The sequence below is a fragment of the Mustelus asterias genome, chromosome 9 (genome assembly GCF_964213995.1).
Source record: "Mustelus asterias chromosome 9, sMusAst1.hap1.1, whole genome shotgun sequence".
NCBI classification, from domain to species: domain Eukaryota; kingdom Metazoa; phylum Chordata; class Chondrichthyes; order Carcharhiniformes; family Triakidae; genus Mustelus; species Mustelus asterias.
The window spans coordinates 34,245,737-34,263,990 of NC_135809.1; the positions used below are offsets into that span (position 1 = coordinate 34,245,737).

General features: G+C 41.2%; 1 protein-coding gene across 1 annotated transcript; it reads left to right on the top strand.

The window, feature by feature from the left end:
• Positions 1-11,254: 11,254 nt before the first annotated feature.
• LOC144499098 (putative G-protein coupled receptor 19) lies at positions 11,255-12,583 on the top strand. Its single transcript, XM_078221174.1, has one exon. It carries the CDS (start codon positions 11,339-11,341, stop codon positions 12,581-12,583), a length of 1,245 nt encoding a protein of 414 aa, XP_078077300.1. The 5' UTR covers positions 11,255-11,338.
• The last annotated feature ends 5,671 nt before the right edge of the window (positions 12,584-18,254 follow it).

Genomic DNA, 18,254 nt, shown 5'->3' on the forward strand with positions numbered 1-18,254 from the left:
TGAAAATGCTCAAGGATAAGCATTCACAGCCCCTGTTCTTGTGTATTTTGCTGAAGGATTCATGGCAACATCTATTGCATGAAAGGTTCAGGGAGAAAATTCCAAATTCTCTTTGAAAGAAGAATTTTCTCCTCATCTCAGTCCTAACAAATGATCCCTTACTCTGAGACTGTGATCCCAAGTTATAGATCCCCCCCAGCCAGAAAAAACATTCTCCAGACTTGTGTTGTGTAGATGGTGGAAAGGATTTGAGGAGGTGAATCACTTGCCATTTAATACCAACCTCTGACCTGCTCTAGTAGTTCACAGTAACTATGTGGCATCTCCAGTTAAGTTCCTGTTCAATGGCAACCCCCAGGATGTTGAGGGTGGGGGATTTGGTAATGTAATCTGTTGAATGTCAAGAAGAGGTGGTTAATTTGTCTCTTGTTGGAGGTGGTCATTACCTTGCACTTGAGTGGTGCAAATGTTACTTGTCACTTATCAGCCTCAGACTGAATGTTGTCCAATGCTTGCTGCATGCAGGCACAGACTGCTTTGGTATCTGAGGAATTGTGAGTGATAATGAACATTCAACCATTAATGAACATCCCCACTTCTTACTTTACGTTGGAGGGAAGATCATTGATGAAGCCGTTGAAAATTGTTGGGCTTAGGACACTACCTTGAGCAACTCTTGCAAGGATGTACTTGGTTCATATTATTGACCTCACAACCTTTGTGCTAGGCATGACTCCAACCAGTGGAGAATTTTGTTTTCCCCCTGATTCTCATTGACTTCAATTTTGCTGGGGCTCCTTGTTGCCAAGGTCCAATGTTACCATATCAAATGCAGTCACTCTCACCTCACTTCCAGAATTGAACTATTTTGTTCATGTTTGGGTCAAGACTATATTGAGGTTGGGAGTCAAATGGTCCTGATGGGACCCAAACTCCACAGACTTACTTTACAGCTGCTCTCATCTTATCATTACCCCTCCTATGATTATGTCTAAAATATATCTATGCTGACGTATTTTAGAAGGCCTCACTTCATTACCCAACTGATATTTTTCACAGATGCTCTCACATTAGCTTGCCAATGCTGACCGTAGCTAATCTTGGAAGCTTGATCACATTATATGTGATGAGATGGCATGGCTTTATTAATGCAAATAATATTGCACTTATCTTACAAAGGTTAGGTCCCATGTACTTGTGTATTTTACTGAAGGATTCATGGCAACATCTATTACATGATAAGTTCAGAGAAATGAGAGTCCACCATAAGTAAACAGATAAGGGAAACAAGGATGGCAAAGGTGAGAATTTTATGGTAGGGGGAAATCAGAGATAGGAGTAACTTTAATTTCACCACTAACTAATAGTAACTCACTATTAGTTGACAATTTATATTAGATTCCCCATTATAACCAACAATAAAATAACTCACTCATAATCTATATGTTACTGGTGGTACTGTGTGCAATTCCTTGATATTCTATCCGTAACTTGTATTAATCATTTAATCCTCTGTAGTCATGCTATAACTGCAGCCTGAATCCCCCCTCCACCTGCTGCCAGGCTCCCCAGTCTATGACACTTATAATATTTCTCTGCCTCCCTCCTTGACACACTAGCTCTGTGTGGAGAGGATAACTCTGAACTGAGAATTTCAATCAAAGCACATTTATATTTGGACTTTGCATGTCAAAATTGGTTGAAGCAGACTGTTCTAAAGAAAACCAAGAGGTTGCATAAAGGACAAACACGAAATGCACCTTAGAGTACTTGAGGAAGTAATGAATGGAATTGGAGATGGGAGTGACATCCTTAAGGATTCTTGGTAACTGGGACCATATATTACAGAATTGGAGAAAATCGGTATTTGGAGAAAAATGGAGAAATGCCAATCTAGAAAAAAAAGTTGGGGGGGGGGGGGGGGGAGGGACAGATTATCCCCGGGGAACTGCGGGGCAGATCAACCTGGCATCCATAGCAAAATACTGGAGGAAATTCTGTAGAAATAAATATTGAACCACCTGAGAAAGTCTGAAACTGAAGGAGGGACCCAGCATAACTTTATGAGATTGATACATTTTCTGGAATTTGAAAAGACAGCAAACCTTATGAAAGTCAATGAGAATTCAGCAGAAATTCAGCAATGGTCCAAGCTTGGCGGTACAGCACAGGAGTGGAAATGGATGGAAAATTGGCAGTGCCTCATCGTCAAACGTGAAACCACGATGCTAACATTTTTTTACAGGCTGTCACAAATCTCATTTGTCACATTTTCTTCTCATTTGTAACTTACTGGGGAAGACGAATAACGCGTATAAGTGGAATAACGCGGGGTTTTGAAGTTGGGAAATTTCAAATGAACAATTGCAACTATGTCTCCTGACGGATTTTGGCCAAGTTGTAATTTGATGGTGTGCCATTGCACTCTATGGTTTAAAACAGAAGCTTACTATTTAAAGAACTAAATGCGGCCTTTACTGAGTGCTAAATTTAAAAAACGACATCGTGAGTTTGATGATGATTACAAAATATCCCAAATAAGACTGGGGAAGGAAGTATTTCAAGCGGTACAGTGGTCAGATCGTTTAAGGATGCAGTTACACTTAGAAAGCAGTTATCACCTAACTCATTAAAGACAACTGCTGTGACACCAAAGTCCAGGAAGTTATCTAATGCCGCTTGGAGTTTATTGGTGTTAGTATAACTCCAATCTGGTGTGAAGCCGTCTTCCAAAAGCCTGGTGAATCAGTTGCATAATTTATTTTATGAGATCTTGTTTAATGTTATGAGGGAATGATTGTTGCCTCTTTTACTGTCTTAACTTAGGAAGCCACCAGAGCCCAGTTGTTTTGTGGCTGACTTGTCCACGGTGTAACTCCTGCCGGCAAACTGTTATCAATCAATGGATCTGAGATGGTTAGCTGCTGTATAATTATAGTTCACTCTCCTTTAACATTAGTGTTACATCGTCCCTTCCTGATAAAATGCCCAATGCCCTGAGGGCAGAATTCAACTTTTTCGTACTTGAAACCCCACTCCGGTGCGGGAACATCTGGATTGTTCTTTCCATTGATCTGCAGGGTCCCACAGAACCTCGCAGTTCAACCCTGAGCGTGGAATCTATTTCCCAGTGAATTTAAGGTGGGCGCTGAAATCCAGATGCGATAAACAAAGCGGGATGTTCTCAATAACAAACATTGGCAGCAAACTAATCATAGTATACTGCTGTCATGCATCCGCTAAAAACAAATCCAAAATATTTACACGACCAATTTTAAAAGTTGACAATGAGTCAGTACAAAGTAAATGCATTATTTCTGTTTTATCTCAACATTTCTGCATGGTGTGTAATCCGGGAGCCGAGGGCTAACATTTCAAATGTAAAATCAGAGGTACTGAAATCCGTTTAGGAAGCTACAAAATAAATTACAGCCTGAAATGCTTTAAGGTCTAGGGTGGTCTTGACAGGGTGGGATGTGACGAGGATGTTTCCTCTTGTGGGAGAATTATTGTTTAAAAAAATAAGAGGACGCCCATTTAAAACAGAGATGAGGAGAATATATTTTTTTCTCTCAGAAGTCTTTGGAACTCTGCTCCTCAAAAGGCAGTGAAAAGCAGAATCTTTGAATATTTTTAAGGCAGAGGGAGATAGATTCTTGATAAACATGGGGCTGAAAGGTTATGGGGTAGGCAAGAGGTTACAATCAGGGCCGGAATCTATGGTCCTTTCACCCCACCACCAGTGAGAACAGACTCAGCCAAATCTCCATTCACAGCCGCGGGACCGGAGAATCCCAGCTCAGATCAGTCGCAACCTTATTGGCTGGCGGAACAGGCTCGACGGGCCGAGTGGCCTACTCCTGCTCCTAATTGGTCTGTTCCAATATAACTGTTCACAGCCAGGCAAAGCATACACTGATGGAGGAGCTAATAGAGTTGGCGATGGCTGGGATAACAACTAAAATAAATGTAATTGATTTTCACCAGGAATATGCATGCTGCTATAAGAGAAGCTTGTGTTGGTCGGGTGGCCAGCTGCTGTTCCTCTTCCCAACAATTATCAGGTCCCATGGTGACCATCAGCATTGAGATAGTGCTATAGCAACAAGCACGTCACTGTAACTAGGGGGAGTCGCTCAGTAAAAGAGAACAAACACTCGATTTAATTTATAGTTGTCCTTTTTTTAAATAGCTGCCACACGTACGTAGCTTTACAAATGTTCTTAATGCGGGAATGACTTCAAATCCTCCAATGTTAATAAAACTGAAACCAAGTGAATGTTCTGTGGGGGAGTAGTGTGTTCCAACAAACCAATGTGCACTTTGATATCGCCCAGGCAATGATGCGAGTACAAATGCAAGGCGTGTAGAATGCATTTCAATGTTTTGTTTGCAAGTGTGAATTTAACACAAATACTGAACTCCATAGTTAACTGATTAATGGAGCTGCAAATGATGGATCCAGTTGCCCATTTGATGATTTCCAACATGTTAAGAGTTAAAATTAAGATATAATTTCACCAATATTTTTTGACCAGGCAAAATTATTTAATGTTGATGTCTATTCGGAGAGCTTTGTTGCGGATAACAGCCCTGTTTTGGCAATGAGATTAGTGTTCTAAAACTCACTTGGAATGAAAAAAAAAGTAAACTTGCGCGTGCATCACAATCTTCAGGATGTCACAGCTCTGCATAGCCACTGAAACAACTATGAAGTGTGGTCACTGTTGCAAAGGGAGCGGCAGTCAATTTTAAACAGTTGCTTCCTACAGGCAGCAATGCAATAATATTGGCTGAGGAGTAACCATTGACCAGGATACATGGAGAATCCCTCCAGCTCTCCTCCTAAATGGTACCACGCGGCACCCTATCTCCAGGTGGGAGGAGAGACAGGCCTGGTTTAAAATTTCTCCCAAAGGAAGGTAGTCTGATAGCGCTGCTGTCAAATCCTGGATCAAATCCTGGATGTCCAACTCTCTAGAGTGAAGTTTGAGCCTGTAATCTCTGGGAGCCGAGGGTTCCCGGATTAAGCTGAGAAGTCAAATTAGAAAGTGGTGGGAAGACTCAGCAGGTCTGGTAGTATCTGTGGAGAGAGAAACGCTGTTCGCCCTGTGACTCTGCTTGGGAACTTACAAGTTTTTCCAGTGTTTTCTGTTAATAAATTCCCAGCATCCGCAGTATGTTGGTGTCCACTTTACTGTCCAGAGTACACATGCACACACACACACTGTCTGCCCTGCACTTTGTAATTCCCCACAGCCACACATGAATATACGCGCACAAAAAAAAACATAAATACCTTTTCACCAGTGGTTAGCACTGCAGCCTCACAGCGCCAGGGACCCGGGTTCGATTCCCGGTTTAGGTCACTGTCTGTGCGGAGTCTGCACGTTCTCCCTGTATGGGTGGCATGGTGGCACAGTGGTTAGCACTGCTGCCTCACAACTCCAGGGACCTGGGTTTAACTCCCAGCTTGGGTCACTGTCTGTGTGGAGTTTGCACATGTCTGCATGGGTTGCCTCCCACAGTCCAAAGATGTGCGGGTTAGGTCGATTGGCCAGGCTAAATTGTCCCTTAATGTCCTGGGATGGGTAAATATGTGGGGTTACAGGGATAGGGACTGGGTGGGATTGTGGTCGGTGCAGACTCGATGGACCGAATGGCCTCCTCCTGCACTGTAGGAATTCTAAGATTTTCCCGTTGGATTCAGTTTGCCTTCAGATATTTGACTGAAGAGAGCAAGAAGTGAATGAGAGTGAGCTCTCCACGGTCCTGAATATCCCGCTAATTTGAGAATATTAATTAATATTTTGAATAATCGGGAAACATAGGGACATCATTTCAATGTATTGCTTAAAATACTGTCAGCCGGAGACAGGGAAGTTGGTGTGGGGAGCACTCATATCTGTGTGTTGTTCCCCGCCTGCCCCCCACTCCACGAACTGCCACATCTAGAAAATGTTTTTTTTGCAAAGAATTTTGTAGAAGGTCACATGACAACCTTTCCACGTGACCGTTTCTACGACAGAAGGGGAAAAAAATCGGTGCTTTGGCCAGGTACCCCCGACATTTTGTTTCAGCCAGGGTAAATAGAGGCACCGCGGTACAGATAAGGCATGCAACGGTTCTCTCCGGGGAGTGGAGCCGGCCTCTGTGTTCAGTGCAGGTATGGAGTGAAGGGAGTGTGAGCAAACTGGGGCTGGGGGAGAGGGTTGCTCTAAACAGCTGAATCCTGGCACCTTCACACCATTCTGCTCATCTGACTAGAAGCCTGTGCGAGGCCAGTTTAACACTTAAATATGTTGACCACGTTTATGGGCGTTATTTTGCATTTCGTCCCTTTTTGTTAAAATTGCAGGTGAAATGTGGGTGGATTTGTGCGTGCTGGGTTTGATTTCTCCTTGCACAGAATTCATTAAAGGCTTCAGCCAGGAAGGAGGGTCTTTCTGCTCATGTGATATCTGGATAACTGAAACATCCTTTGTAATATTCTCACTCGAGTGGCTGGAAATGGCAATAGTCGGTGCGGATCAGAGGTTGCAATGGTTGGGTTTGAACGCACCAGGAGAACATGATCTTTGAGTTGTCATTCCAACTAGCAGAAGAAGCATTGTAAATTGGATTGTAATAGCTGGGTCAGTCTTTTCCTCAGAAAAGACTCTTTTCCTCAGTGGCACAGCAGAATTTTACGCGTTAAATGTGAATTCCGGGCGGTTTGCCATTGACAGGACTGACCATGGTAGATTTTATTTGCTCAGGCAATATTCCTTACTGATACGAATTTCTCTTTCCAGCCTTCACCAGTGGCCGAATTAACAGGGGAAAAAAGAGAGTTTGTCTGATGGGTTTGCAATGACCCTCTTTCAACAGATGCAAAAAACAGTGCCCAAAATTCAAACAACTGGATCTTTAAATCGCCTAAAGTTAAATTGGAACATTACTGGCTTGTCATTTTACCAGGTGAGGGAAGTAGTGAAACGGAATAAATTTGTATCCGCGAGTTTTGCGTTACCTTTCTTTGGCAATGTATTATTGTAGTCATAAGCTGTTAAACACAAATTGTTTTTCTCTGCATGTATGCATACATTGTTTAATCTGCTTGCCAATGATTTACTCTGAGCGATTACACCACGGGACCTGGAATTCACCACATTCCACACACACATACACACACATCTCTCCCGATGTATATCCATTCCAATAATGCGATGTTTCATTAAATATAACTCTTAACTGTATTGCAATCTTAAATTGACTGCGAGACAAGTGACAGATCTGCCCTAGTTTTAACATTCCCCTGTGGTTTACATAGATTAAGATATATATATTATATCTCATTACCCAGATCTGTAAATTCAACGTTGAATTAAGATTGAGGGAGACTTCCTCAAGCCACTTTATCACAAGATATCCACGAATAAATGTCATGACCATTCGGCCTCTCTTAATTTGTCCATTGAGAAGGATTTCAGCCTTTCCCTGACCCGCCACTTCATGATGGGCTTTTTCCTGTCATTTTCGGGGGGGTTTCGCCTCCATTGCTCTGTTTGAATCCCATTCCAAATGTTTATCATTGAACTTACTGCTCTTAGTACTGGAGTTATTAGTTTGAACCTGTGATCTCATTGTTTTGTGTAAAGTAGCATTATAGATCATCCTTTTCTACATCATTCACTATCTTAGATATTTCTGTAAGATCATCTCTCAAACCTCTTTGCAAATTGCAACGTTCAAATTTCTCATTTTTTTTCCCTTATCGCTGGAACCGCTGCCTTTGGCCATCTCTGCGCCAGCTCCTGAGATTTATTGCCCACCTTGTTTCTTGGCAACCGAACACAGGGGTGTTCAAGTCTCAAGGGGTGCTCTGACCATAGAACTACACACATTCACCATGACTTAGATTCTGCTGTTTTGACCATGTCCCGCTGCATTCTTTGTTGATTTGCTGCTTTTGTATTTGTTGACTATGATGAACCTGGAATTCACTAAGATTCCTGGCTTTGTTTCAATTTCACCTTTAGCTATTTCAACATCATTCATGGAGTAATTGTGTTCCTTCCTATGAACAAAACATTACATTCGTCCACATTAAATTACGTCTGACGTTGTGGGGCTCATGCTGGTATTCTGTTTCATCCATTCTGTGTTTTTTTTTAATCTGCCTCCTCGGATTCTACTAGCCATCTTGGGCAGCACGGTGGCACAGTGGTTAGCACTGCTGCCTCACAGCTAAACACCCGGGTCCGATTCCTCAGGTCACTGTCTGTGCACAGTCTGCACGTTCTCCCGGTGTCGGCGTGGGTTTCCTCCGGGTGCGCCGGTTTACTCCCACACTCCGAATAGATGTGCTGGTTAGGTGCATTGGTCATGCTAAAATCTCCCTCAGTGTATCCAAACAGACGCCGGAGTGTGGTGACGAGGGGATTTTCACAGTAACTTCATTGCAGTGTTAAACCTACTTTAGACACTAATAAATAAACTTAAACCATCTCGTTTGCTGATATTTGTAAGATGACCACCTTGCATTTCGTTTCTGAATCCAAGTCATCGACTCAATGACTATTTCTGCATCGAATCCTGGGGTGGCCATTCAGTGCTTCCCCTGCTATCAGATGGCTCGCCTGATCAGTGCATGTTATTCTTCCCATGTTCGCTAATTTATTGTCCATCCCCTCCCAAACTCCAGCTTAACTAGTAGACTTTTTGGAGCAGAATTTTATCAAATGTCTTTGGAACTAAATACAGCATATCCCAGACTTTCCCAGAGTCTAGCTGGGGGGGGGGGGGGGGGGGTCAATACAGCATCCACCCCTTCTGAGGCTGCTGTTTACTAGGGTCGTTATATGCAGAGAATCAAAGTTTATTCGTCATAATCAATTCGATTATTTCATGTAACACCGATTTATCCATTTAAATCCAACAACGCTGGTGTCAATTCCGCGCGATCAATAGCTTCATCGTCTAAGACTAGGTTAATATAATTGCTGGGGAAACGAATTGAACCAATATAGGCAATGATTTCCCCTGACGTTTTACATTGCGCGTTTTCATAATAGGAAGGATTTGATTAATCCTTGTGATCCCGGTTAGTGTAATTGGTGAGGGTGACGGCATAGAATTGATCTCATATATTGCGGTCAGTGTCAGTTTTGGATTATGGAGTGGATCGTTTGCTGGAATGGAAACAGTCAATAAGAAGTGTGGAAAAGTTGGACAATGAGAACAAATGCAACACAGGAAAAAGCGAGACAGAAATGTTTGAAACTTTTGAGTTCCAACGTTATTGTCCGGATTCTGAAGTTGTCAGTTCTACTATGAGAAACGGAATATGTTAGTCACACAAGAATGACAGCATAATAACATTTGTAGCCAGTTTTTTTTGCACCTGCCTATCTTTTGTCCAAGGCTGTAGTTACCATGTCGCTGTTACCCTGGTGCAAGGAGATTGCTTGAATTCTCTACTGAATAGGGTTTAAGTCCGGTGAGGTGTCATTTTATCTGTTGAATCTCTCCGCATTTTATGAATGTAACATTTTAAAGTCCTCTTCTAAAAATGAAATTGCATCGGATAATGATTTCGGCTGGCATGTGTAAACCTGCATCCACTTTGCTGATGTGGAGAATGTGAGTCACCGACTGCAGTTTAACTTCATTCTCCTTCCACCAGTCAAGTTATATTACTGGAGTAATGTAACCATACCAAGTGTACATTGAGCAATGATACCCCTGTTTTTCTCCTTTTATATATTGGTATTGTTGACGCTTAACAATGTCCGGTAGATCAATTGCACTGCATATTTTATCTTGATGCTGTTTAGGTTTGGCATAAGTGCAGAGCATATAATGTATTTCACATGTAAAGTCACTTGAAGTGAAGTTAGGCAAGACGTATAAAAGTATCTCCAGAAAGGAATCTCATATTGCATTAGCTTCAAAACTGTAGCAAGCTAGCCCAAAGCCACATTTCCTAATGAACCACTTGGGAACGCTGTAAATCTCACCTTTCATATTTCGGCTAATAGCCATTAAGTATACTACTTAGTTACATGAAAATGTAACATCCCTCTGAATACAGGTTAGGAGGCATCGGGAGATACCTGGAGAGGCCTCTCTGTGCCGGAAAGCAATGTGGCAGGTATATATATCTGCCAGCCCTCACCCGTGTTTTTTTTAATTTATGTATTATTGTTACACGTAGGCTTACATTAACACTGCAATGAAATTACAGTCTCCACACTCTGTTTGGGTACACTGAGGGAGAATTTAGCACGGTCAATGCACCTAACCAGCACGTCTTTCAGACTGTGGGAGGAAACCGGAGCACCCGGAGGAAACCCATGCAGGCACAGGGAGAACATACAGACTCCACACAAACAGTGACCCAAGCCGGGAAATGAACCTGGGTCCCTGCCGTTGTGAGGCAGCGATGCTAACCACTGTGCCATCGTGCCGCCCCAGTGCAAGATACTGAAGACAGATTGGTACTATACCTGTAATTACATCATGTTCCCAGAGCTAGAGGAACTGGTTGGCCTAATATATTGACATATTGTCAATACAGTCAAGAGTTATGGGATGAAACTATCAGCCAGTTTCTAGTAGCCATTAGTCAACAATATTAAAATGGTAAAAATAAGCTATAACAAATGTTCTAATCTAATTGAGACAAAAAAATAAAGACTTCCTTTTTGTATAGTGCTTATCACAACGCCACAAAGCACTTTACTGCCAATGATTTTAAATAACTCCCGTGATCTTCTTTGAACCAGCTCCATGGGATCTTTTATACTTACACAAGCAGGAAGATGGAGCCTCAGTTTAACATTGTATCTGAAAGACTGCACCTCTGATAGTGCAGTACTCTACTGTAGTTTCAGCCTTGATTTTTATGCTCAAGCCTCAGAGTAGGACTTGAACCTGGAACCTTGTGATGCAGAGGCAAAAGTGCTACCAAAGGAACCATGGCTGACACCCTAGAACACAAACATTGCTTACTGCAGGATGGAATCTGTTAGGACCTGTTTCTATTCCACAGTACAGGAACCTTTTTTGTCTTGAGAATGTTTGATACTTAAACTAGTGGTTTACAAATTCTGTTCAATACCAAACCAGTTTCTTGCTAGAAGTTTCTTTGTGGTATCAGTGATCTGGTGAAAAATGAGTAATTGTTTCTTCATGATTTAAATGTCCAGTTGTAGATATTTGTTAAATTCAAACTCTTGCTTTTAGAAATGAATTATTAAAGATATTTTGATAAAATGTAAAGCTTTTTAATTGCTCAAATATAACAAAACTGTCCTTTCTGCTTTTTGTCTTTAGAAGTTGTCTTGTACAAAACATGAATATGGTATTAGCTGAAGAAATTCCAAATATGACACCCTCCATTGTAATCCCAATGGCTACAGCTTCAGCTAATTCCAGTGAAATATTAAACATACCATCTGTAGGTAGTGAAGAGCAGTTTGAACTCAATGGACAGGTTCGGGCAAAAATCCATAATATTACATACCAGGAGATCACGACAGGGGAAATTGTTGCTGTCAGCTTCATTTTTGGTGTAATCTGGCTTGTTGCATTGTTTGGGAACTTGCTGGTTTGCCTTGTGATCCACAGGAGTAGGAGGACACAATCAACTACCAACTACTTTGTAGTGTCAATGGCGTGTGCAGATCTGCTCATCAGTGTGGCCAGCACTCCCTTTGTCCTTCTACATTTCACCACAGGAAGGTGGTTGTTGGGAAATGTTATGTGTAAACTGGTTAGGTATATTCAATACCTTACTCCTGGAGTCCAGATCTATGTCCTTCTCTCCATCTGCGTGGACAGATTTTACACTATTGTGTATCCTTTGAGTTTCAAGGTGTCCAGGGAGAAAGCCAAGAAGATGATTGCAGCTTCCTGGATTTTTGATGCTGCATTTGTATCCCCCACTTTGTTTTTCTATGGCACAGAAGGTGGCACCTGTAATTTGTTTCTGCCCCAGTCCTGGAGTGGTGTTGTCTATGGCACTGTTCATCTTCTGGTGGGATTTCTGGTTCCATCTATCCTCATCATACTGTTTTACCAAAAAGTCATCAAATACATTTGGAGAATTGGCACGGATGGCAGGACTGTGAGGAGGACAATGAACATTGTGCCCAGAACAAAGGTTAAAACAATCAAGATGTTTTTGATGTTAAATTGCATGTTTTTGTTGTCTTGGTTTCCTTTTTATGTGGTTCAGATCTGGCAACCAGATCAGATGGATTACACAACATGTTCGGCACTTTTTCTATCTATTGCACTGGTGTCGTTCAGCTCTTCAGCATCTAAACCCAGCCTCTATTCCATCTTTAATGCAAACTTCAGGCGTGGAATGAAGGAGACTTTCTGCATGTCATCAATGAAATGTTACCGCAGTAATGCATACACCATCACTACTAGTTCCAGAATGGCAAAAAAGAATTATGTTGGGATCACAGAGATCCCTGCACCCACAAAAACCATTACCAAAGATACAATATACGAAACATTTGACAGAGAAGCAAGAGAGAAAAAGCTTGCATGGCCTATAAATTCAAACCCTCCAAATACATTTGTGTAATCAGCATAGTTCAGTCTTCATTTGACTGTTCCATTGAACCACTAGAATACTACGCACAATCCAAAACTCAACTGTGATTACATCAGCTATTTAAAATCCATTATAATACTTCTTTAAATTACTGCATCAAGTGCAAAGTGGATGCTTCAACTAACAAAACTGCTTAACAGTTTAATAGCTTGGACATAGTGAACTTCATGATAACTTGAATGTTACTCATACCAGATGGTGTTTGGTAAAATGTATTCAATAAACCAGAGTCAAATTTATGTTGTTCAACTGTTGCCAGATGTACTCTGCAATGCAAATATTATTTATTTTATAACAGAACATGCTATCAGAATACACTAACCAACAATTAGTGAACTAATATAGTGGTAATCCTAGAAATGTTGAATATATATATATATCAGTAAGCATTTTTCTGCAGATCTTAGTTTATTTTTTCATTTGACTGCTGTGGTACTTTCTTTGCATTTCATGGAAGTATTGTCTAGCTGTTACAATGTTCATATCCATAACCTTTGGACTGCACGTAAATTGGGCTGGAAACTTGAACATGTATTATTATAGCACGTTTTGGCCAAAATAAACTTTCATCGTGTCAGTCTTAAGGTGAATGATACAAGATCTTTAAGAGCTACATTTTTATTTTCCAATAAACTTCTTTAAAATCTGAATTTGGTTTTCTTTAAAGGTCTTTTCTACAATAATTTCTGATCTATGCAATACATATACCACCTTTCTCTGATAATTTGGGCACAATGCCAGATCAACAGTGACTCATAGAATCATGGAATCTACAATGCAGAAAGAGGCCATTTGGCCCATTGGGCCTGCACCGACAACAATCCCACCCAGGTCCCATCCTATCCCCGTAACCCCATGTTTACCCTCCTAATCCCGACATTAAGGGGCAATATATCATGGCCAATCACCATAACCCGCATATATTTGACCTGTTGGAGGAAACAGAGCACCTGGAGGAAACCCATTCAGAAATGGGGAGAATGTGCAAACTCCACAGTCACCCAAGGCCAGAATTGAACCTGGGTCCCTGGCGCTGTGAGGCAGTAGTGGTAACCACTGTGCCAGCGTGTCACCCCAGAATGAGAGTCTTTGGGAAACAATCACACTTGCTTGAGGGGAACCTTGCAGATGGGGTTCCCACCGACTTGCTGCCTACTCTAGGGATAAAGGTTGTGGGTTTGGTTTTGTCAAAAAAAAAACCTTGGTGAATTGCTGCAGTGCAACCTCCAGATAGTTGGGATGGGGTAGTGATCAAGTGGGTTGGGTGTTAATTGTTAATCATTGCAGGTCAACATGAATTGCCTAGAAAGTCAAGTGGAGTCTAATTCCTACAGATTGTAAATTGTTGTCAGGGATCCAAAAATGTAAAATGTTACATTTTAAAATTTCCTTACTTTTCTATGTCCCTTTCTCTCACATTCATCCGTTATTTCTCTTTCTGTAACTGGTTTAACATTTAATTCATTAACTTTAATTCACCTTTTTTTCATTGTCCTTTTTATTAATCCTTTGATCTCTTGGTTACGGAGATACACTTTGTCTCAGTGTTTACTAAGGTTCTTTTGCTGCACCATTAGCAGCTCACGCTCACAGCAATATTTTGCATGAAAATTTTAAAAATGTAAATATTCACCAACATCTAACCAGAGATGCCACAAAATACCCTGCCGTAACAAAATCTGGGTCATTAAATACCAGTCCAAGACTGATAATGGAACATCTTATATGTGTAGAATGAATGAAAATACTCGTAATTAATGCAATATATAGTTCAGTGAGTTAGATAATCTTGGAGATATTGCAGACCATCTTCAATAAGTCTTATATAATTTAGAATTAAAAAAACAAGGACCAAGTGAAAAACATTTTCTCTTTAACTGTTCAAACATACTTATATGTTTAGTTTTGCCTTATAGCTACAGTAACATATTTGTATAGTATCTGTAGTATAGAAAAACATCCCAAGGAGTTTTAGAGGAGCATTAATAAACAAAATAATTGACACTAAGCCACATAAGATGATAATAGGGAAGATAGGCTAAAGGTTGGTCGAAGTGATAGATTCTGAGGAGTGTCTTAAAAGAGGAAAGAGGCAGAGGTTTGGCCAAGGGCATTACAGGGCTTGCGGCTTTGGCAGCTGAAGGCATGGCTGTCAATGGCAGAGTAATTAAAATCAGGAATATTTAAGAGGCCAGAATTGGAGTAGAATAGATATCTGGGAGTTGTACAGTGGGCAGAGATTAGAGAAATAAGAAAGAGCAAGCTTTGCGCAGGCATTTGAAAACAAAATTCGAATTTTAAGAGGCTGTGTTTAACTGAGAGTCAATGCAAGTCAGCAAGCACAAGGATTTATGGTTGAACAGAACTTGGTGTGAATGCAGACATGGGCAGTGGCATGTTTTACAAGTTCAAGTTTACACTGTGGGTGGAACATGGGAGGATTGCATTGGAATAGTCATGCATAACAAAGGCATGAGGGTTTCAGAAGAAAATTAACTGAAGTACGGTCAGAGACAGGCAATGTCATAAATATGGAAATAGGCAGCAAGTCACCACCTGCAAGGCTCCCCTCAAGTAACACACTCACCCCAACCTAAAAACATATTAGTTAAGCCTTCATTGCTGCTGGGCCAAAACTCTGGAGGGCCATAGGGGATGGGCAATAAATACTAACTATGCAAGTGGTGCACATTATCCTCATCCAATGCCACTCTGCTATCCTCCAACTGGGTGGGACTGCATTTGCCTGGTTCCATTCGACAGCCATAGTCACCTGCAATGGTTTTTCTTCCCACTCCTGCAGTATTACCTCTGGTCTCTTTCAAAGATTTTCCTTGACCCCATCCTATTTCTCATTGGTGACAATATCTGAAAACGCAGCATCAATTTCCACATGTTTGGAGACTACATACAACTCTACCTCATCACCATCTCGCTCAACCCCTCAACTCTCTAAATTGTCAGACTGCTTGTCCAACGCTCATACTGGGCGAGCAAGAATTTCTTCCAACTACATATTAGGAAGAAGCCATTGTCTTGGATCTGTGTCACAAACCCTGTTCCTCAGCTACTGCCTCCATCCATCTTCCTGGAAGATTAAGAGAAAAACTAGACACTAACAAAAGTAGTTGTAAACTGATTAAATGATTACAAAATGCACGAAGAACAGGAATAGATGGGTGTCTCTAGAATTAGGATTTTTCTCAGCAGGCCTTGACTAATTATGCACTCGACTTCAAGTACGGTCTACATTTGAGAATTGTCCTTTTATAGGAACATAGCAACATAGGAGCAGACTAATGTTCTGGGGGACATGGGTTTGAATCCCCCCATGGTAGATGAAATTCAAGTTAAATAAATAAATCTGGAATCAAAAGCTAGATCAGTAACGATCACCATGAAATTGCCAACTGTCATAAAAATTCATCTGGTTCACCAATGCCCTTTATTGTCAAAGAGAGACTGCAACAAAGGTTCACCAGCCATGTTTTGGATGGAAAGACTGTCCTATGAAGAGAGAGTGGGGAAACGAGACCTGCATAGTTTCAAAGAATGAGAGAATACTGAAAGGAGTAGATAAGTAAATGCAAGTGAGTATGTTTCCTCTGGTTGGGAAGTCTGGAACCAGGGTCACAATTTCAAAATAAGGGGGAAGCCACTTGGAAATTTTCTTTACTCAGAGGGTTCTAAATCTTTGGAATTCTCTACCAGGGAGGGCTGTGGAAGTGTAATCATTGAGTATATTTAAAGTGGAGACTGACAGATTCTAAATACCAATGACAAAGGGATTATCAAGGGCCATCCCTGTAACAAATTTAAACAATTTTTGGCTTGGGTAGTTGGTTGGGGCTCCCTACATGGGGATGCCATTTAATGGTTTCCTCTTCTCCCTGAAAAAAAGGAAATCTGCCACCCATACCTGGTCTGGCATACACGTGACTCGAGACCCATAGCAACTTAACTGAACTCTGAAATGACCGAGCAAGCCACTCAGCTAAAGGACAATTAGGGACGGGCAACAAATGCTGCCCTTGTAACACCCACATCCTGTAAAATAAAGAGGCCATTCAGCCCGCGAAGCCTACTCTGCCATTCAATATGATCAAGGGTGATCACCCACTTCAATGCCTCAATCCCCACACAATTCCCATATCCTTTTGTCATTTTTTTCAGGGAGAAGAGGAAATCATTAAATGGCATCCCCATGTAGGGAGCCCCAACCAACTACCCAAGCCAAAAATTGTTTAAATTTGTTACAGGGATGGCCCAGTACGCCCTTGATAATCCCTTTGTCATTGGTATTTAGAATCTGTCAGTCTCCACTTTAAATATGCTCAATGATTACACTTCCACAGCCCTCCCTGGTAGAGCATTCCAAAGATTTAGAACCCTCCGAGTAAAGAAAATTCGGAAAATTCCCAAGTGGCTTCCCCCTTATTTTGAAATTGTGACCCTGGTTCTAGACTTCCCAACCAGAGGAAACATACTCACTTGCATTTACTTGTCTACTCCTTTCAGTATTCTCTAGTCTTCAATGAAATCACCTCTCATTCTTTGAAACTATGCAGGTCTCGTTTCCCCACTCTCTCTTCATAGGACAGTCTTGCCATCCAAAACATGGCTGGTGAACCTTTGTTGCAGTCTCTCTTTGACAATAATATCCATCATAAGGTAAGGGGATCAAAACTACACACAATATTCCAGGTCTAACCAAGGTTCTATACAAGTTTTACAAGAATTTGCTACTCCTGTACTCTTGTGATAGAGACTAACATACCATTAGCCTTCCTAATTGCTTGCTGCACCTGCATGTTAGCCTTCCGTGACTACTGACAAGGACATCCAGGTCCTTTTGTACATCCAAACTTTCTAATCTCTTACCATTTAAGAAATACTTTGCAGATCTGTCCCTCCTACAAAAGTGGATAACCTATTTTTTCACATTACATTCTATCCACCATGTTCTTGCCCACTCATTAAGTCTGTCCAAATCCTCTTTGCATCTTCCTCACAGCACATTCTCAGCTACCTTTGTGTCATCCATGAACTTGGAAATATTACATCTGGCCCCCACATCCAAAACATTGGTATATATTGTGAACAGCTGCAGCTCCAAGCACTGCTCCTTGCGGAATCCCATTAATCACAGCCTGCCAACGCAAAAATGACCCACAAATTCCTACTCTGTTTCTGTCTGGTAGCCTATCTTTAATCCATGCTAGTATATTACCTCCGATCCCATATGCGTTAATTTTGCTCACCAGCTCCTGTGGGACACTTTATCAAGTCTTCTGATAATCCATGTGTACTGCATCCACTGACTCGCCTTTATCAATTCTGAGAGTTACAGCCTCAAAAAACTCCACAACAAGTTTGTCAGAGGATTTCCTATTCATAAATCCTTGCTGACTATGTCCTATCAGATCATTATTATCCAAATGCCCATTTATCAAATCCTTTATAATACATTCTCGCATTTTCCCTGCCACTGATATAAGGCTAACAAGTCTATAGTTCCCCATTTTCACTCTCCCTCCCATTTTAAATAATGTGGGTGATTATTGCTATCTTCCAATATTCTGGAATCATTCTAGAATCTATACAAGTTTGAAAGATGACCACCAATGCATCCACTATCTCC

Excerpts from the sequence above, each read along its gene's own strand:
- LOC144499098 (XM_078221174.1), top strand. The coding sequence starts at position 11,339 with ATGAATATGGTATTAGCTGAAGAAATTCCAAATATGACACCCTCCATT.